Here is a 19,928-nt window from a genome sequence, read left to right as displayed (position 1 = left end):
AAACATCTTTTCATATATTAGAAGAATAGCTGAAATATTTTACATACTTAACTATCACATTGATTTCATTTCCGTGAATAATTTTTACTATATTCTAATTTGAAGAAAATTCTGCTTAAGTAGTTCCTAGATTGAAAAAAGAAGATACGAGAAATTTACGTGTGTAAACAAAATTATAATTAAGTTCAAGGTTGTTTCTATTTTATTGTAATTAATTCTTTAATATTATTTAATACAATTAAATTGTATGTACCAGGAGGTTAATATCTAACGGAACGGGGAATAAAATTGAAACAATCAAAGTTAAATACCTTTGGATATGCACAACAAAGGATTGTTTATCAAATACAATCAAAATAAATGATTCATTTATAACGACTAGATATTTTCGTTGATTCTTCTAACTCTTTTCTGGACTAAACAAAACTGTGAAGTAATTCACAACGTGTTTGTAATTATAACAGAAAAAACATGTAGGAATAGTCAGTCATGACGAGAATTTATAGAGAAAAAATAGTTCGTTGAAACTGTTAAAAACACGTAATAATGATGAGGTGAGGTGAAGATGTTGGTATTTGGAGTGCTGACAATCTTCGGATCAACATATTCGTGCGAGCGAATGTTCTATTGTAGGAATATAATTAAAAGTAAAGCCAACTAACAAATGAAAATTTAGAGTCATGTTTGAAACTTAAAACAATTCATGAGCCAAATTTATACAAACTTTCTGCAACCACCCAGAACCAACGCGTACTATTTGTAAGTATTTTTATATTTTATTTCGAATTTCGCGCTCTAGAAAGGGAATTTTGAGAGGTTAGGTTGGTAACACCAACCGAGACTTGCGTCAGATATTTAGATGTAAACGCAATAAAAATAAAGATCATTTCGAGCAAGTTTTTTTGAATTTATTATGGCCATCCAAGAAAGAAGTTTACAGCTTTCTTTCTCATTTTTATTGTGTTTACGTCTATCTGACGCAAGTCTCGATCGGTGCTACCAAACCTAACCTCTCAAAATTCCCTTTCTAGAGCGCGAAATTCGAATTAAAATATAAAAATACACACATATTTATTATTGGCAACAAAAAATTTTGTGTCTCTTGTTAATTGTAATTTTTGAATCTCGTGACTCAAAAGGTTGCCGACCCATGGTGTAGTGGGTACAAAAATAACCTAACCCAACTTATTATACCCTAGTTTCCAAATTTTAGGTTAGGTTAGTATACTGTACACTATAACAAGATGAAAAGATTTGAACTGAAAATAAAGGAGGCATGAGCACCCTAAATGAATCTATAATCTATATCGTCATGCTCAGAATAACCCCAGAAATGACATATTTCAAAGTCAAGGTCATACCTTAAAAGATAGAATTGCCAAAAATTGTCTTCATCCTAAAATTAATTTTGTGATTTGTCCATTCACTAGGCTTTAAAATAGAGCATTGCTTAAAAATATTGCTTTTGTGGTTGTAAATAAAACATTGAGTTATATTAAAAAAATGTATTTAATAGTCATATTTAAAAAATACCGCGAAACAATTAAGATGACGTAGCTTTTACACACTATCTACTGATATATTTTAAGAGAGGTTAAAACGTCATCTAGAAAGTATAAATATGATATTGAGGCTAGCATGTGGTACATCTATTAAGTACGAGATATAAAATTTAGTTAAACGCGCGTGAAAGCCCTGAAAAACATACAAAACTTATTTTAAATGATCTATTCGTACTTTAGATAAATCGCAGGCACCCAATGTTGCGTGCAGTAAATGAAGAAGATGTTTAGAAACTAGCTAAATAAATTTTCACTAAAATGGAAAACTCAGTTTTAGTCACCACCTTTCAATGGTGATATCTCGGAAAGGGTTGGGCGGAGGAAATTTTGTCCCATCTTAATCTCATGCAAGTAAACACCTTCTCTATTTTATCGCATGAATTTAGAAATACCCTATTTTTCATCGTTTTTATTTAATAAATTGTAAGCTAACAAACTAAATTTTTCTATATTTCAATTTTTTCCTTGCCTCAGTAACACGATGTTCGATAGTATGCATTTCAGTTAGAAATTTTTGTTTCTGTTTTAATACCTCCTATTTTCAATAAATAATTAAAATTTATGATAATTTCCTACAACGATCTAAAAATCTATCTACATCTCTTAAGCCATAAATTTTATAGAGTTAAACAAAGAGTACCGTTTTTGTTGAAAAACAGATTGAAAAATTCATTTCTATTATTTTTAAATTGTACAGGTTATCCCTGTTAACGTTACGGATTGTTAACCATTGGGTATGAACCGCACCTGGCCTTCAGATAATAGTGTAGAATTATTTATTTCGTCAAACATAATCCATGGACATATAATCATCCATAAAAATTCATAATGTTCGAATGTATAATTTGTAAAATATACTTAAATATAAGTTCTGATTTCGTAACTTTAAAGGCCTATAACTCAGAAATGAGGTGTCTTAAGTCCCGAAACACTTCGTATAATTAAAATCATAAAATAATTTGTTTTATATTAATGTCTCAGAAGTTAACATAATCAGGAAAAGTTGTCTTTAATCAGATATTAAAATACTGTAAAAATCCCAGTACCTCGCCCTAGTTAATATCCCCTCGAAAAAATCTTGTCCAATTATTCTGTAATTTATTATGTCAACTGAAACGTTCACTTTAATAGGATACGTGTGTGACCTTTACTAATTCTGTCGGGTTTTGCATATTTACATAACCGTTTAATGTAGGCTAAACGTCAACTACCTCATCGGAGAAAAGTTTATTTTTGAGAAACATCCGTTTCCGTTGGCGTCCAGGTGGATTATACTCTGACGTATTTAAATTTTAAGCGGATGTTTTTTTCAAAATTCTCCTTACAGATCTTTTACTAATACAGTTATCAATAATTTCGTCTCCTTTAGTTTTTCTTTATATTATGAATTTAACTTTAAACTCCGATATTTTACGGCTTAGATCTTCTAAGCTACATAAAAGTACAGATATTTTATTTAGAGTTTCTTCGTTTATTCATAGTCGATCAAAAACAGCAACGTGTTGATGATTCAAAGCAGTGTTTGGCCTTGTTTACATGTAATAAATCAGATTTTTTGCGTTGATAAATGACAATGGATGAAACATGAATCAATCACTTAACTCCGGAATTAAAACAATCATCATCTGAGTGGACTGTAGCCGGTGAACCACGTCCGTAGCGTCCAAAGACTCAACAGTCATCTGGGAAGGTTATGGCTTCAATATTTTGGGATGCGCATGGAATATTGTTTATCCAAAAGGAAGAAACAATAGCGGATACTACATAGAGTTCTGGGATCGCTGGAATGCAAAAATCAAGGAGAATCGGCCTCATATGTCGAAGAAAATATCACTGTTTCACTAAGACAATACACCGATTCACCAGTCGATGACAAAGATGGTTAAATTGAATAAATCACACTTCGAATTGCTTCTTCATCCACCATATAGTTCAGATCTGATCGCCAGTGACTACTGACTATTCGTTGATCTCAAAATAATGCTCGGCGGTAAGGAAATCCTCTCAAATGAAGAAGCTGAAGCCTATTTTGAGGCAAAAGACAAGTCCTTATAATGCAAGGAACAGTCAAAATCAATTTCAGAATGTTTTCAAAAGTATATCACGCTATCTGACGCATGTTTCGATACCTAACTTATCGTCTTCAGAATCGTCTGAAACATTTTAAAATATTCTTCTTCAATATCAAACCGGCTCCAATAACGCTCATTTAATTCCTAATTCAACCTTCTGGCCTCCCCTACTAGTCAAATTTTATAAATGAAAAGGCATTTGGAATTAATTGAAATTGCAACATGTTATTAAACAACATAAATCACGAGCAACAAATGAAACGTGTTGTTATAAAACTATTTATAGGTTAGATTTCTTAATATAATCTTTGTAATCGACAAGGTCTAAACTGAAAATTTATTTATAAATATACATACAGAGCTACAAGTAAAAAATAACTAATCGTATTATATGATACAGCAAAAAATCTTCTATATTGTGCACTAGGTATGTAATCTAAATATGAAGAGGTCTATCTCGTACCTTCCTCAAAATACTTACTTAATCATGATACCTTTTCAGGTGAAAGGATTGCTAGAGTTGGACATTACATGGGCCTTTATTTCCATCACTGTTCTCACTCTTTTCTATCCTGCAGTTTTTGTTTCATTTCCTGTCATAATGGACTCACCTTTCATACAAATATGGGCTCCAGGATGAATGGCTTGGCCAAAGCGGGCTTCTGAGGAAGACACTTCATAAAAAACTAATGATCGTATCTTGGGGAGCATGCTATAGTCTTATATGCCGAAGTAATAACTGTTATTGAATGTGGAAGCGTGATATTCAATCTGCTCATACAACAGCTATGGGCTTGTGCAGGAATGTAAGAAAGTATTTCAAGAACTGGTGAGTGACGGGTGAGATATCCAGCTTACTTGGGTGCACGCTAGGGTAACAAGGATTCCCTTTCCAGATCGGAACCCACGAATTCACCAATGAGCCCAGAACCTCTTCTTAGTGTAGATAAAAGTTGCTTTCAACGGTGTGACTACAAGGCAGGTTTTGCTGGGATGTATGGGAACACTTGTATGCAAAGCTGAGGCACACGTAAATGAGCATTCTGGCTTTTACCAAATAACTGCTCTACTCAAATAGGCACGTAATTCCACTCTTCACACTATGGGTATCAAGGACAATTAGGAGCCTCGCTGATGCATGGGGAAGAAACTGTAGATTACGTATTTGTGAGTGCTGAGCAGACTTCACAGCTTGCCTAGCCTAAGCGCCTGATCGGCTTTTCAACTTTGGTAATATCATGTCATGATGGGCCTGTCAGAAGGCCTATGTACTTGATATTCCTTAGCTACCTATACCTAGGGGCCGGGGCTAAGGCGGCAGGATTTGAGAACCGGCAAAATTTTTGAAATGCCAAAATATTAGAATCGTTTTGAAATTTTGGTGCTGTGTACAAATTTAAAAGTTAAGAGTCTTTCTCAAACTCGTTGAGAAAGAAACTCGATATGATGCCTTTTACGCGTTAGAAAAATAATGGTATGCAATAATTGCGCTGGAATTCATTGCTGAAAGCAGAGACGAGAAACTGACTACACGAACTGAAACTACGGAATTGCGGAGAACGTTGCAGCATTTAGAAACAGCAATTCTAGTCTTTGTTTGGAATGTAATTTTAGATCGATTTAATAGTACCAACAATCTCAAGCTGATTTATCATCCGTTGTGCAGATCTATAGCTCTCTGGCTCTATTCCTTCAGGACATGAGAGGCAGATACTTTTCTAAATATGAAGAAAATGCTAAAGCACTATCTGTAGTCCAATTTTGCATTACTCTTTATTGAAGCTCAGCTGGCTAAAGAAATTAATTATGATGATCTTTTTGCGCAGAACAAAGCCAGTAAAAAGAAATTTATTTCAAATTTTCGATAAAAATATTAAAATTTATTCCAGCATTAAGGGTGGCGCGATAAACAGGGCCTAGGACGGCATCTATCCTAAATCGTTTGAGCTCTAGTATGAGACCAAGAACTCATTGATCGCACTACATAATTAACCGTATTTTTTGACCAAGCTTGGAGCTTCTTAGATTTTTAAGAAAACGCTATTTAATCAAAGGACAACAAACATATAGTAAAAAACACCTTGTATAATATGAGTTTTGTAAGTCGAAATTGAATGCATTTAGTTCTCATAAAAATCACAACTCCACCTTAAATGTTTTTTAGCGGTGCCGAACGAAACAAATTTTTACATCAACGTCTGTATAACAATACGTAGTGTCATAGAAAATTGTAGGCGTATGAAACCGGTTCACTTAAAACGGAATACATTCGCAATGTTATTACCAAGGGTAATAATGTTGATCTATCTGTAGTTGCAATGCATTTCGCCCAGATACAATCTATACTTCATTTTTTTGTTGTTAGATTCGTATGGGTGATTTTTTAAGCACATTCTTTTTGCCCAACCTTTGTATTTATAATACGAACTGTGCAAGCAACAATATAATCAGACCTTCGAAATAAGGAAGCAGCATGACACAAAATTATTCAAATTTATATATTTAGTTGATATTGTATTTTTTTTTATGATAGTATCAACATCCCTGACCCGATTTTCTCATATTATGAGGTTGGCAACGAAGTACTTTCGTTGCTCGATTTTTATTAAAGCTATTGGTGTGCATAAAAAATTCCGTTTTGCAGATTTTTCCCTGAAGTTGATGATGACCAAATCAAAGTCATAATTGAAGAGGATCATCATATAACTATTAGAGAGGTTGCGAAGAGGCTACATGTATCCCACAACAATAGAAAAACACTTAAAATGTCTTGGGCTACTTAAGAAGCTTTATATTTGGATACCTCACGAATTGAAAGAAATTCATTTAACACAAAGAATTAACATTCGAGATATGCACCTTAAACGAAATGAAACCTCCTCTTTCTTCCCTTTCTTGAAAAGAATCATCACTGATGATGAAAAATGAGTCTTGTACAATAACGATCATGGAGTAAACAGGATCTAGCACAAATCGCATCGAAAAACAAAAAAAGCTCATCCTGTCTGTTTGGAGGGAGTACAGGTGTTTTTTGAGTTGCTTCCAAAGAACCAATCGATCAATTCTGATGTTTACTGTCAACAATTAATGAAACTGGATGGAGCAATCAAAGAGAAACGGCCAGAATTTTCATATTGGAAAAGTTTAGTGTTCCACCATGATAATGCAAATTCTCACAAATCGTTGGCAACTCGTAGGAGACTATTGGACCTTGCTTGGGAAGTGATGCCACATCCCCCAATCAGCCCTGATCTGGCACCATCTGATTACCATTTATATCGAAGTTTGCAGAATTCTTTGAATAGTCAAGCTTTCTCAAATGACGATGACCTTCAATCACATCTGGTTCAGTTTTTTTGCTGATAAGGACCAGAAATTTTGTGAGCGCGGAATCATGAAGCTGAAAGAAAGACGGGAAAAGGTCATTTACAAGATTGTAAATATAAAATTGATTAAAAACTATTGTTTGTTAAAGAAAAAGTGTTTTATTTTATAGTACAAAGCCGAAATTACTTTGTCGCCAACCTGGCGACTGGAGCTACTATAAATTTATATACTGTTACGAAAAAAAATAACTCCAATTTTTACCCTGCCTATTTTTTATTAATATGGATTTGAAGGAATTCAATATATACAGTCACATAGAAACATCTTTTCTCGATTCATTCGTATCAAAAATAAATAGACATCTCGAAATGATTTGAAAATATTGAATTTTTTATACAGGCTTATCCAATTTTTTTTAATTCTGGATTTTTTTGCATGATAGTCGAAAATACACCGTTATAGCGAAAGTGGTCCATATAATCATTTTTTTTTCGAACTGTACCTTTTTGAAAAATCTTTCTAAAGAAATTTAGCAGAATCTAAAGCAGATTTTTTTTCTATTTTGAGAACAAAAGGGTCCCCTATCAAATTTGAAACTTTTAACTTCATGTTGTATGACCACGTCCCTCTTCCGATTTTCGTGTATTACAACGTTGCCATTCTATACGACTGTAGGTATTATTAATTTTTATAGTGTTATTTGTCAAAAAAAAAGTTTCTCCAACTTTCTCAATAGATCAATAGATTCATGTCAAAAATAAATTGATAACTCAAATGGCTGATAGTGAACTAAGTTATCGAAATTTTAGAGGTCAGTAGAAGCTGCGATAGCCCCAGATGGCAAATCTGTAAATCCGCCACTGTATTCATCTATTATATTTTGTTCTCCCATACATTTAATGAATTTCCACACTGGTAATTTCATTCTAAAATATATGTATAATATATATTTCTATCAAATTCCTTATTTTTAAAGCACTAGGATAAAAATTGATCCGCAATGATTTCTCTGTACCTATAAAGGATACTATAAATTGTCAAACAAATTTTGGGTCTCTATGAATGACCCTTTCTTAGAAGCAGCTTAAAGCCTCCTACATTATAAAGCAGCTCATCTCACAGATACCGATTTGAGTTCTAATGATAAAAGTTGATGTACGCTCTAAAAGGAAAAGAAGGTTCTTCCAAAAACTATTATTTTTATTTGTTCTAAGTACGAGAATGTATTGATATCTAGTTAGCCTGGACCAGTTCCATGCATAAACAAAATATTGCTTTACCATAGCAACGAACAATAACTTAGTAGAAGTGTCAGTGTAGAGTTTGACGTCAAAAAAATAAACCAGAATTGTGAAAATCGAAAAATTGGTGTATCGAGCCATCATCAAGTACCTGTATTTAAAAGGGTTAAGAGGTAAGCAGATTTACGAAGATATGCTTAATACCCTTCGTGATCAATGTCCTTCGTATGCGACCGTGAAAAATTGGTCTGTAAGCTTCAAAATAGGTAAATTTTCCATTGAAGATGATAACCAATCGGGTCAGTGTCAGTCCCCGAAAATATCGATGCAGTTCATGATATGATTTTATTCTCATACCGTCGAATTGGGCTAAAACAGATATCTGAAGCACTGAATAGTTCATCAAATAATTCACGTCAATTTGGACATGAGAAAAATTGCTGCAAAATGGATCCCCAAATGTTTGAATGTTGACCAAAAGCGTGCAAGGGTAGAAGCATCGCGTTCGATCTGCGCTCGATTTGAAAACGATGTAGACTTCTTAAGCCGAATTGTTACTATGGATGATACTTGGATACACTTCTACGATCCAGAAACAAATCAATAATTGACGGAATGGCGACACTCTGGTTCTACGAGACCTAAGAAGTTTCGTGTCCAAAAATCTACTGGAAAAGTTCTTGATTCAGTTTTCAGGATTGCCATGGAGTAATCATGTTTGATTTTTTGGATAAGGGTAGAACAATAACAGGAGAGATAAATCGTGATTTAGGGTTTGAATTATCAGAACACCCCCCTTATTCACCAGATTTAGTTCCATTCGACTGTCATCTCTCTCCTCAACTGAAAAAAAGTTTAAAAAGTCGTAAATTTTCTTTCAACGAGGAGGTAATAAAAGCTGTGGAGGTCTGGTTTGCAGAGCAAAGAGAAATATTTTTTTTGAAAGGTCTAAAGACGTTGCCGGTTCGCTGTAATAAATGTATCCAAATAAGAGGAGAGTATGTATAACATTGTTATACAGTATGTTTATTGAATTGAGAGAGGATTCCCCCTGAGTTTCTATTTCTAAGAGTCTCGGTTTTGGTTCAAAATGTCTCAAATTATTCGAAAATACTTCATTAAATGTAAAAATAAGTTGTAAATATTAATAGGTATTCGAAAACTCAATATCGAGCATATAGGGCTATAATTGAGAAGTTAAAAATAATAATATGTATTCTTACAACATAGCTGAATTTCTTCTTCTTTATAAGTGCCAAAATAGCATAACATCATCTAATTTTCGTAAAGTTTCTCGGAGGGACGCCGAATCCCCAATTGAAAGGGGATCTATACCTGCCAGACCCCACAATAGAAGGTCACTTCACAAGTTTCATCTGAGAGCTCAGAATGGTTCTAGTAAGAAACTGTGTAAACGTAAAATATTATAGTAAACCCATCACATGACAATTCTGGTATCACAAAATGTAATTAAAACCTCAATTTCCATAATCATTAATTGTTAGCTTAGGAAGTTTACGTACTTCATTTTCCATAAATTTGTTAGTCAAACATATTATATTTAAGAAAATTAGCCCAAATATTCTGATTTAAACTAATTTGGACAAAAATCAGTATGTATCACTACAAAAAGATCATTTAGAGACATTATATAAAGTTAAAAATAGAAATTAGGAATCATAGTTTACTATATACAAGCATTTTTATAGATTTATGTGGGTGTTCTGGTTTAAGAACTACTTCACCGTTAATTTTGTAATTTGCATAATCCAATTCATATACCACCTCAAATCCATTTTTTTTAGCGATAGACGCAGAAAAGGAACTAGTACATATCATAGACATCAGTTGCGTACCTTGTTCTTTAGCAATGTCTCTGTAAGAATAAAAAAAATCGTATAACCAAATTAATATGTAATATCAATTGAACTACTGATATTTCGATAGACACGACAACGTTGCTTCAATACGATTCTTTTACCACTTTAATTTCAGACCGCTTAAGATATTGGTTGAGATAGACTTCGAAAATAAAAAAATTATGACTTGCGGGACTTCACTTCGGCCTTTTTAATACTAAAACAGGATTGTCATATTACTCATAAACTAGTTTAGTGGCTTTCTAAAAGACCAATCCATCCAGGTCTCTATCGACGCTGATGTCCTTCGAGGATGCTTTTTGTTTCTTATTATTTTTCTCTTTTACGTCAACGATCTACACGCCAAACTATAAAGGACACTGGTATCGTCGTTCAACACCCAAATCCGTAGACAGCAATAGATCACCACCATCAATAACGATCTTGAAAACATTCTAAAGTGGAGTGGAAGTAATCTGATTGAGTTTATAGCAGCAAACATCCATGCTGTTGCTTTTACATAGGAGGCTGGCACTATGACTTAGGATTTGGTCCTGTCTGGACATAAAATATCACCATCATCGCAAATTCGCTTGTTGGGTTTGTAGGTTGGGAGCAATATCTTCTATAAGCTGTAATGCTAACACATTTGGATGTTTGACTCAATACAAAAAAGAGAAATTCGACTAATGGGCGGCCCAGAGTTGACCAGAAACTTGGGCAGATACTCTTTCGAGCTGTCCAGCATAATCCCACCTAGAACAACATTTGCCATACCTAATCAAAAGACAGACGTGAATCATAAATACCGAGTTTGCTTGCAGACACTCAGAACGTCTTTTCTGAGCAGAACAACCTACAGAAGTTCAGGATTAATATCCACAGGCATCTCTATATGGGGTTTCCTCTCTTTTGCTTGATTTTTACATAAAAAAAACTTCTTAGAAATTTCACAGTAACAGGAGAATTCTACAAATTTACTAAAAGGAATCAAAACTTTAACCATGCGCGGACGATCAAAATAACAAATATACAAAACAGTCCGTGGGAATGGATAAATTTGAAGCCGTGGCAAAAGATATAGCGAAATTTTTGCAATCGCCGGAGTCGAAATCACATACAGACCACTGTTTTCGAAGATCATCTGCGACTACTTTAGTTAATGCACAAGCAGATCTTTTAACTTTTAATTATAAGCACCTAAGGGGATGAAAACAACAAGGAATATTTGATTCTTACATTGATTTTTTGCAAAACGCCTTCGCGATTCCCTTTCCTCTGTAACTGTTATCAACAGATAATAATCTAATATCGAAGATCTTGCTTACATTAGGATATTTTTGGAAAAGAGCGGCTTTCTCTTCTACGTACCCCAGTAAATTCGCTATTATAACAAATTTCTTATCAGTAAACAAAATATTATTACTTGGCTTATCTGAAACAATACAGTATAATATTTGAATAAAGTGCTAATAGATTTGGAGCCCTTATTGTTTAATTTCTGATAGAAAAGTGCTAAAAAATACATCAGTGAAAGCTTCACAGACCATGGACCACTCAAGACCGAAATTACTAGAATCTCCAGGTTCCAAGATCAATGGAACGCAACATGCCAGATATAACAAAAAGGGATCGTAAAGATCGTATAGTATGGATAGGGTAAAGGACCCAGGCGTCATCCACAGAATCTAATCCTTCAAATGGCAATGGACAGGATCCTTGATAAAAATGATAGACACAAGATATCAAAAGACCCAGGAGAAGACTTAACTACAGGTAGTACCATGATATAAAGAAGCTAGCAGGAATAGCTTGGGCCTGACTGACAACGAAAGACATCAATGGACCAATGAAGGACCAATACATAAACATGTAAGGAAGGCCGCTATGTGGAAAATCGTTAGAATAAGCTACTTATGGTGATGATCATGATAATAAATACTTCGAATATAGAGGTGGTTCTTGTTATTTTATATGATAACTGGATGGGTGGAGACTGTGTGATAAGAAACTCATTTCTCCTTAGAATTGCAATTTGCAAGAGATACAAATTGCACCAAACCTATAATGTTGCAAATGCGATATGTTGCATGAAACAATCAACAGAACTTTATCTGCGCATGCTTTTGATGCTTATTTTATGATATTAAAATATTTACTTACCTCTTTCAATGATACTGTTTATACACACTCCCACAATTCGATTTTTATGTTCGGCAATTAAATTTAATCCATTGTCGAAGTTTTTTAACGTATATTTTTCCAAATCCTCACATATGGGAGTCTCTTCTGTTATCAATTTCATATATTTATTGCAAGGTTCATCTTTGAAGAAGGATTTTCTCAAAAACTGTCTTACTGATTCTTTTTCGTCTGTTCTAGCAAACCTAATAGTTGGGATATTATTCTAAAATATTGGTAATTAAAGAAATTATGTTGAATGTATAACACGTTACAAGTCAAAGAAAGAGTTTATCAAATCACAAACTTAGAAATTTCTAGTACTTTAATGATAGAACCAGTTTAAGTTAAGATGTCAAATTGGGCAATTCTGCTAATTTTTCAGAAAAACTAGAGAACGAAAGGTCAGAAGCGATTTTATAATAATTAAAGAGATAAAGTTAAAATAATAAAAAACGTGACTATAATTGATGATTGTATTCTAATAGACATTTGACTGATGAACTTTAAACGACTAAACCCAAATCATGTGAAAATATATATATCAATAGTGAGAAATAGGCTAATAAGACATACTAACAAGGTTTCAAGAAGAGAGGTTAACACAAACAATAAAGAAATTTTAGGTTCAAGTTGCTACTACAAATTACTTTCTCCTTTGATCACTAAAATGACAAAAACCAAAGAATCATGTGATTGTTACTTTTTTAACACAAACAAAAGACATTACACCCAAATCTAAACATATTATCCAAAATCCAAACTTATCTTCGACCAACAGATCCATCCTACATAGTGTCGAAAATCAACCTACTCCGGAAAGTGTTTGAGTCAGTGCGATAAGGTGTCTGAAGATGGTGATCCAAGTTATGAATCATCAATTTCAAAAGAACCACACTTATTGATATAAAGGATTAATTACGTGATTTAAATATATCTAAAAAACAGACATAATCAAGATTAATAAATAAAACTTTTCTTTTCTAAAGCAGATCATTGAATCTGCTTGAACCAATTCATTAAATTTTGAATATCACACTCCAAAAACTAGTTTGGAAGCAGTAATGCTAGATAACGAAAATGAACCTCCTTTGGTGCCAGTTGCTCATGGTTCGTACTTACATAATATGAAATTTATCATTAAAAAAATTAAATCTAGTAGACACGTTTGGAAAATTGGTGGTGATTTTAAAGTCATTGCACTTTTGCTTGGACGACAGTTTAGTTACACAAAAATGAAACAGTAAAGTTGGAAAAAATCACTTTACAAAGTGTGGTCCAAACGTTAATCATTCACTCCAGGCCATAAAATTGATCCATTAGTAAAGCTCGGCGTGAAATTTTTTATAGAAAATATGCCTAAAGTTGGTAGAGGATTTGTATATCTGAAAGAGAAAATATTCTAATGCAGCGAGACAAAAAATTGGAGAAAGAATATTTGTAGTTCCACAAATACGACCACTGATAGAGGATAAGATCTTTGAAGAGAAACTGAATGATCAAAAACATCTCGCCTGGAAATGTTTTGCAAACGTTGTCTGAAATTTTATAGAAGCTTGATATATCTTTAAACATATAAATGCTGGACACTCCTCTAGATTTTTTTCTGGCAAATTGGGGTGCTCTGAGTGACTAACAAGACGAGAAGTTCTATCAGAACTGAAATGAAAAATGAATCAGAAGAGCTATTCAATAATCGCTGATGTTCCTTTGAAGCATTTTAAGGACCATAATTTCACCGATAAAGATTGGGAACAAGTTAAACTCACCGCAGTAACAGCTTTACGACAGATAAGTTTATTGCTAAATAATAATCTATTAAGTTTAAACGTATCGAAAACCAAATGCATCACTTTTAACTAAACTATCATTAAACAACCTAATAACTTTGACATTAGGTTGCCAATGACTGTCAAAGAATAGACTGTGATTGACAATTAAAAATGGGTGAGATATTTGACATATTATCCATATGAGTAATAGACTGAGAGCATTTAATGTTACCATTAAAATGTTCGAAATAGAGCAAAATTTTCGTTTAAAACTTAGAGCTTCAGCAGCTTGTTGGTTGTCTGCATGACAATAGTTATCAGTGTTAAAACTATTGTTGTTTTTCGTTAACTGTACGTAATGACCATTCAACAAATAATTTGCTATGTAAATAATACACAGACACAAATGGAACATTAGCTAGATAGAAAGACAATATCACAAGCTTGGTCATGTGAAACAAATAAAAGCTGCCAATGCAGTAAATGATGATACGAAATTGAATATGATCTTGAGCTGGACGAGACAATAACAAAGGCAATATTATATTGAACTTCTAACAGATCTTCGGCTATAATTAAAAAAAAGGGTGGTGTGATTTGAGCATGAAACCCCACTTCCTCCATAGTCACCTGAACAGGCCTATGGGGACCATTCTCTATCTCGTGCGCGTGTTTTTGAGTGATGTAAGCGCTTTATTGAGGACCGAGGGGAGCACTGAAGATAACCAGCGTCTAGGTCGCCCTGTGACTGTTTCAACTCCGGAAACAGCGACCAAAATCAACCAAATTGTGGGACCCGATTTTAGTCGATGGAAGCGGTAAAGCAAAAAACGGCAAAGCTCCTAAAGACCCTCACCAAAGAAGACTTCCAGCACTGCTTCGATCAATGGAAAAAACGTATGGAAAGGTGTGTGGCGAGGGAAGGGGAGTATATTGCCCTTTTGATATGTTTATGTTCCTAAATTGTCTTAATTTTAAGTCTCTTCTGATGTGAAATTAGTTTTTTTATTATGAGAGTTTTTGTAGTGGGAATGGTGCAAAATTATGCAATAAAACACCAAATTGTACTAACTCTATTATATTACAAGCTTTCGAATACTGTATTTTTTCCCAGACGATGAATATACTTTATTTATTTAACTAAAGTATAAAAATATAGAGTATAAAAAATTACAATGCACAAGATCGATACATCATGTTAGCACACTGGATTGAATTGAATAGCCGCCTAATTGTTCAATATCCTGACGAAGGTGCCACTAGAAAATCAGGTTTCCAACAAATCTAATAACTATCACTTCACTTTAAATATCAGTTTGTGCCACCTGGATTGCATGTATCTTCAATATTTAACTTACTAAACTACTGTCAACTCTTGCCTTATATATGCCTTGCAACGTTCTAGAACATTTAGAACTTTCTGTTTCTAGTTACATCTAACTTCTTTTTCCAGAAACATCCAGAGCAATAGTTCCATGGTTATTTAATAGATGGAGCCCACCATATATAATAGTTTCTACTACATTAAATGTTGACATGATATACTTTGTTCCAAGTTTGATTACTCCAGAATCATGGAGAGGTTAAGCAATCCTTATATCATAAAAGATGCATTATGTTAACTAAGGAAGTTTTTTTACTTAGTTTTTCATAAATTTCTTATTCATAGATATTATTTTTGAGAAAATCAGCCTAAATGGCGTGTTTATTCGTATTTAAACAACTCGCTTGTAACAATTCTTTATTTATCACTACAAAAAGATCGTTATATCCTAAACAAATTGGAGTAAACATTAAAAATTTTCATCTTAAGTAAATATTTCATCATGAGACGTTCAAAAATTATTGGTCACACTGTATAGATCTAAAAATACAAAGTGTACATCAAAGTTCACTATATACAAGCATTTTTATAGATTTGTGTGGGTGTTCTGGTTCAAGAACTACTTCACCGTTAATTTTGTAATCTGCATAATCCAATTCATATACCACCTCGAATCCATTTTTTTCAGCGATAGACGCAGAAAAGAAACTAGTACATGTCATAGACATCAATTGCGCACCTTGTTCTTTGGCAATATCTCTGTAAGAATAGAAATAAACTCGTATATTTAAATTAACATGTCAAATCAGTAGAAGTACTGATATATTAGTAGACACGACAACGTTGCTTTGTTACGATAATTTTACGATATATGTAAGACATGTACTGATCGATTTATTATGTATCTAAGTGAAATATCATTGGATTTTTCATTTGAACAAAAAATATATTAACGACACTATTATTATATCAAATATACCCAAAAGGTATAAAATTTTGATTTAGACTAAAAATTAAGTAAAAGGAAGATAAGACAGTCTTCTTCTTTTTTCAGTATTGTTAAAAATTAGTTGCTACTCATTCGAGCTGCCTGATGAAATTAATACAATACGTAAGATATCAAAATAAAATAATTATATTAATTTTTTCCGAAATTATAAAATAGGGACATTTTGATATCAATTTTGAACAAGAAAAAAGTTTTCATGTCACCACCCAAAAACAGTTTTTTTCGTTTTCATTTTACTGACCTCTACTGTCAAAAGCCAATATGAACAGTATTTGCTTGTACAGGAATGTTCACAGAATCTTATGGAAAATTGTATTTTTGATTTTAATTTCAGATTATTTGAGCTATAGGTCTTACAATGAGATGCCGTTATGATAAACTTCAAAAATTGGTGACGAATTAGGCTACATTTTGGCCCTTTTAATTAAATTACCAAATACTAAAATCAAAGTTGTTGAAAATTTCACAGTAACAGGAGAATTCTACCAAATTTATAAAAAATATTCGAAACTTTAAATTTGGCACCAAATATCATCTAAAACTTTCTTAATTGATACACGAGCAGATCCTTCAGCTTTAAAGGTCATTGGGATTGAAAATCAACAAAGAATATTTATTTCTTACTTTGATTTTTGGCAAAACGCGTTCCCTATTCCTTTTCCTCTGTAACTTGTATCAACAGATAATATGCTAATATCGAAGATCTTGCTGACCTCGGGATATTTTTGAAAAAGAGCAGCTTGCTCTTCTACGTATCCCAACAAACTCGCTGTTATCACAAATTTCTTATCGGTAATTAAAATATTTTCATTTGGTTTATCTAAAAGAAATTACACTTTAATATAATTAGATAAATAATTAGATTTGGATCACTTAAAGGGTGGAGATTGTGTGATAAGAAACTGATTTCTCCTTAGAACTGCAACTTGCACGAGATAAAAATGGCACCAAACCTATAATGTTGCAAATGCGATATGTTGCCGACATGAAACAATCAACAGAACTTCATCTGTGCATGCTTTTGATGCTTATTTTATGATATTATAATATTTACTTACCTCTTTCAATGATACTGTTTATACACACTCCCACAATTCGATTTTTATCTTCGGCAATTAAATTTAATCCACTATCGAAGTTTTTTAACGTATATTTTTCCAAATCCTCACATATGGGAGTTTCTTCTGTTATCAATTTCATATATTTATTGCAAGGTTCATCTCTGTAGAAAAATTTACGCAAAAAATGTCTTACCGCTTCTTTTTCGTCCGATCTAGCTAACCTAATAGTGATGTTATTGTTCTAAAATATTGGTAATTGAACGTTTTGAGAACATAATAATTCACAAATCCGAGAAATGTTGTATCAAAATGCAAGTTCAAAAATTTTGGACAACAAAAGAGACGATACCAGAATTTTTACTCTAGAACAGAAAAGAAAAGGCCTGTACAAAATGGTAAAGTTTCGAATAATTTACCAGATGGCAGTGGTGTACCTCAGGGTTCAGTTCTAGGTCCAATTCTTTTTTGGTATTCATTAATGACCTTACAAACTTACGAATTAATTGTAAATTCACTTTATTTGCGGATGACACCTTTATAAACTGGAGTGGTCCAGATATACAAGCTTTATAATATACCATAGACAAAAATCTGTTTAAACACTGAGAAAACTTTAGTTTTTATCTTACAAAGGAGTTTTACAACCTCTAAAACTCAACAATCACTTTATAGGATCTTCAAATTCGATCAAGTTCCTTGGTCTACATATTGACGGTGCCCTTAAATGGTCTATACATGAAGAGACCTTAACGAAAAAATTATCCTCTGCTTATTTTTCCATTAAATCTGTGTCTAAACAACTCGATTCCTTCACTTTTTGGTTTAGGTAGTAGAGCGCATTGCGAATTCTATTTAAAAAAAAAACATTTAACTCTTCCCGCTCTCTTCATTTTATAATCCGTTTCTTTGGTTCGCAAACTCAACTGAGAGAACCATTCATAGTTACACTACTAGAAGAAACAACTTATATATTTATTTAAAAATACCCACCTCTGATCTGGTGACAAATTCCATCCCCTTCAATGCCAAAAAATCTTAAGAATAAAAAGTTTTAAATACATTTAATAAGTTCCGGAGATTGACAAAGGCATTCCTGTTTGAAATACCTTATTATTATATGGCAGAATTCTACAATCTATCATAGACATGATATAGTTCAATATTTAGTCCGAGTCTTGAGTCTGATGTTAATATTGAGGACAACAAAGAGCAATATCAAAGCCATCGACCAATATCAAAGGAATAAAAAAAATGGATACTCCAGGAAAATTATTATAGGAAATACAGAAATTAACAAAAGAATCACACAAAGTGAAAAAACAAACAATAGGAAATGCGGACTACCTAGCGTCAACGGCAAGGGATAAAAACAGTTTAAAAAAAAATATCTTGGAGCAATGGTAGAAGAAAAAGCGAAAGAAATGTAGAGATAAATGAGAAAATTAAAGTAGATTCTAAACTTCATCGTAAGATCAGACATTAATGAAATATGAAAACACTACAATAAAAATTGACGATGCAATAATAAGCCCAACTATAACTTAAATGGAGGAAATAATGAAAAAGACGAAGACTAAGAATAATGAAAAGAAAAATACTGTGAAAAATCGTAGGTCCAAAATACTACAAGAAAATAAACATCCCACAACTAGGATGGAAGAAGAAGACATAGTAAGGCTCATACAAGCCCACAGCCTAAAATGATAACAAATAAACGACTCAAGCTTGTTAAAAAAAATGATAAAGCTCAGTCCAATAGAAAATATGCCAAGAGGATGATCGAAATCTAGATGCAAAAAATATACGAGATAATAATAAAGCTAACTGTAACTTATGCAGAGGAATTAATGAGAAAAACGAAGAGAAACTACGAATAATGAAAAGAAAAATACTGAGACAAATCGTAGGTCCAAAATACTACAAGAAAATAAACATCCCACAATTAGGATGGAAGAAGAAAACATAATAAGGCTCACACAAGCCCACAACCTCAGATTATTCGGCTAGATACCAAGAAAACACGACTCAAGCGTGTTAAAAAAATCATAAAGCTCATGCCAATAGAAAATATGCCGAGAGGATGATCAAAAGTATTTGGAGGGGGCGAGAACTAGAAAGAAATGGCGATAAAGAGAAAATATTGGAAAAAGATCACGCTATGGCAGAATTGAAAATGAAATGGAGAGCGAATCGGAAAAGTTGCCCAAGAGCAACTACTACTCGATTTAAGCAGTTTAAGGTTGCAATAACTCAAAATTATAAGGGTAGCATGAGGTCTTATATTACGATATAATAAGAGAAGAAATTTATAAAAAAAATACTTACATCAACCATATTAATCATAAATTAAAATATCCAAAAAGAAAACGCGATTTGACACTTAAATTTTGATCACTTTATCGATCCTAAATTATGAAATGCAATTTACTAATATTATCGTAGATGTATTAAGTTATTTTTATCAACCAAGATATAGACAATTTTAACAAAAATAATTTATTTTTTATATATATATATATA

General features: G+C 32.8%; 1 protein-coding gene across 1 annotated transcript; it reads right to left on the bottom strand.

The window, feature by feature from the left end:
* Positions 1-9,879: 9,879 nt before the first annotated feature.
* Positions 9,880-19,928, bottom strand: LOC130441693 (uncharacterized). Its single transcript, XM_056775475.1, has 7 exons — positions 19,734-19,928; positions 17,406-17,649; positions 16,972-17,167; positions 15,902-16,097; positions 12,225-12,468; positions 11,301-11,496; positions 9,880-10,078 (listed from the first exon to the last, which is right to left on the bottom strand). The coding sequence occupies exons 1-7, from the start codon at positions 19,749-19,751 to the stop codon at positions 9,880-9,882; spliced, it is 1,293 nt and encodes a 430-aa protein (XP_056631453.1). The 5' UTR covers positions 19,752-19,928.

Source organism: Diorhabda sublineata, chromosome 3 (assembly GCF_026230105.1).
Source record: "Diorhabda sublineata isolate icDioSubl1.1 chromosome 3, icDioSubl1.1, whole genome shotgun sequence".
NCBI classification, from domain to species: Eukaryota; Metazoa; Arthropoda; class Insecta; order Coleoptera; family Chrysomelidae; genus Diorhabda; species Diorhabda sublineata.
The sequence above is the reverse complement of the archived record's forward strand: the minus strand, read 5'-3'. Positions and strand labels throughout refer to the sequence as shown.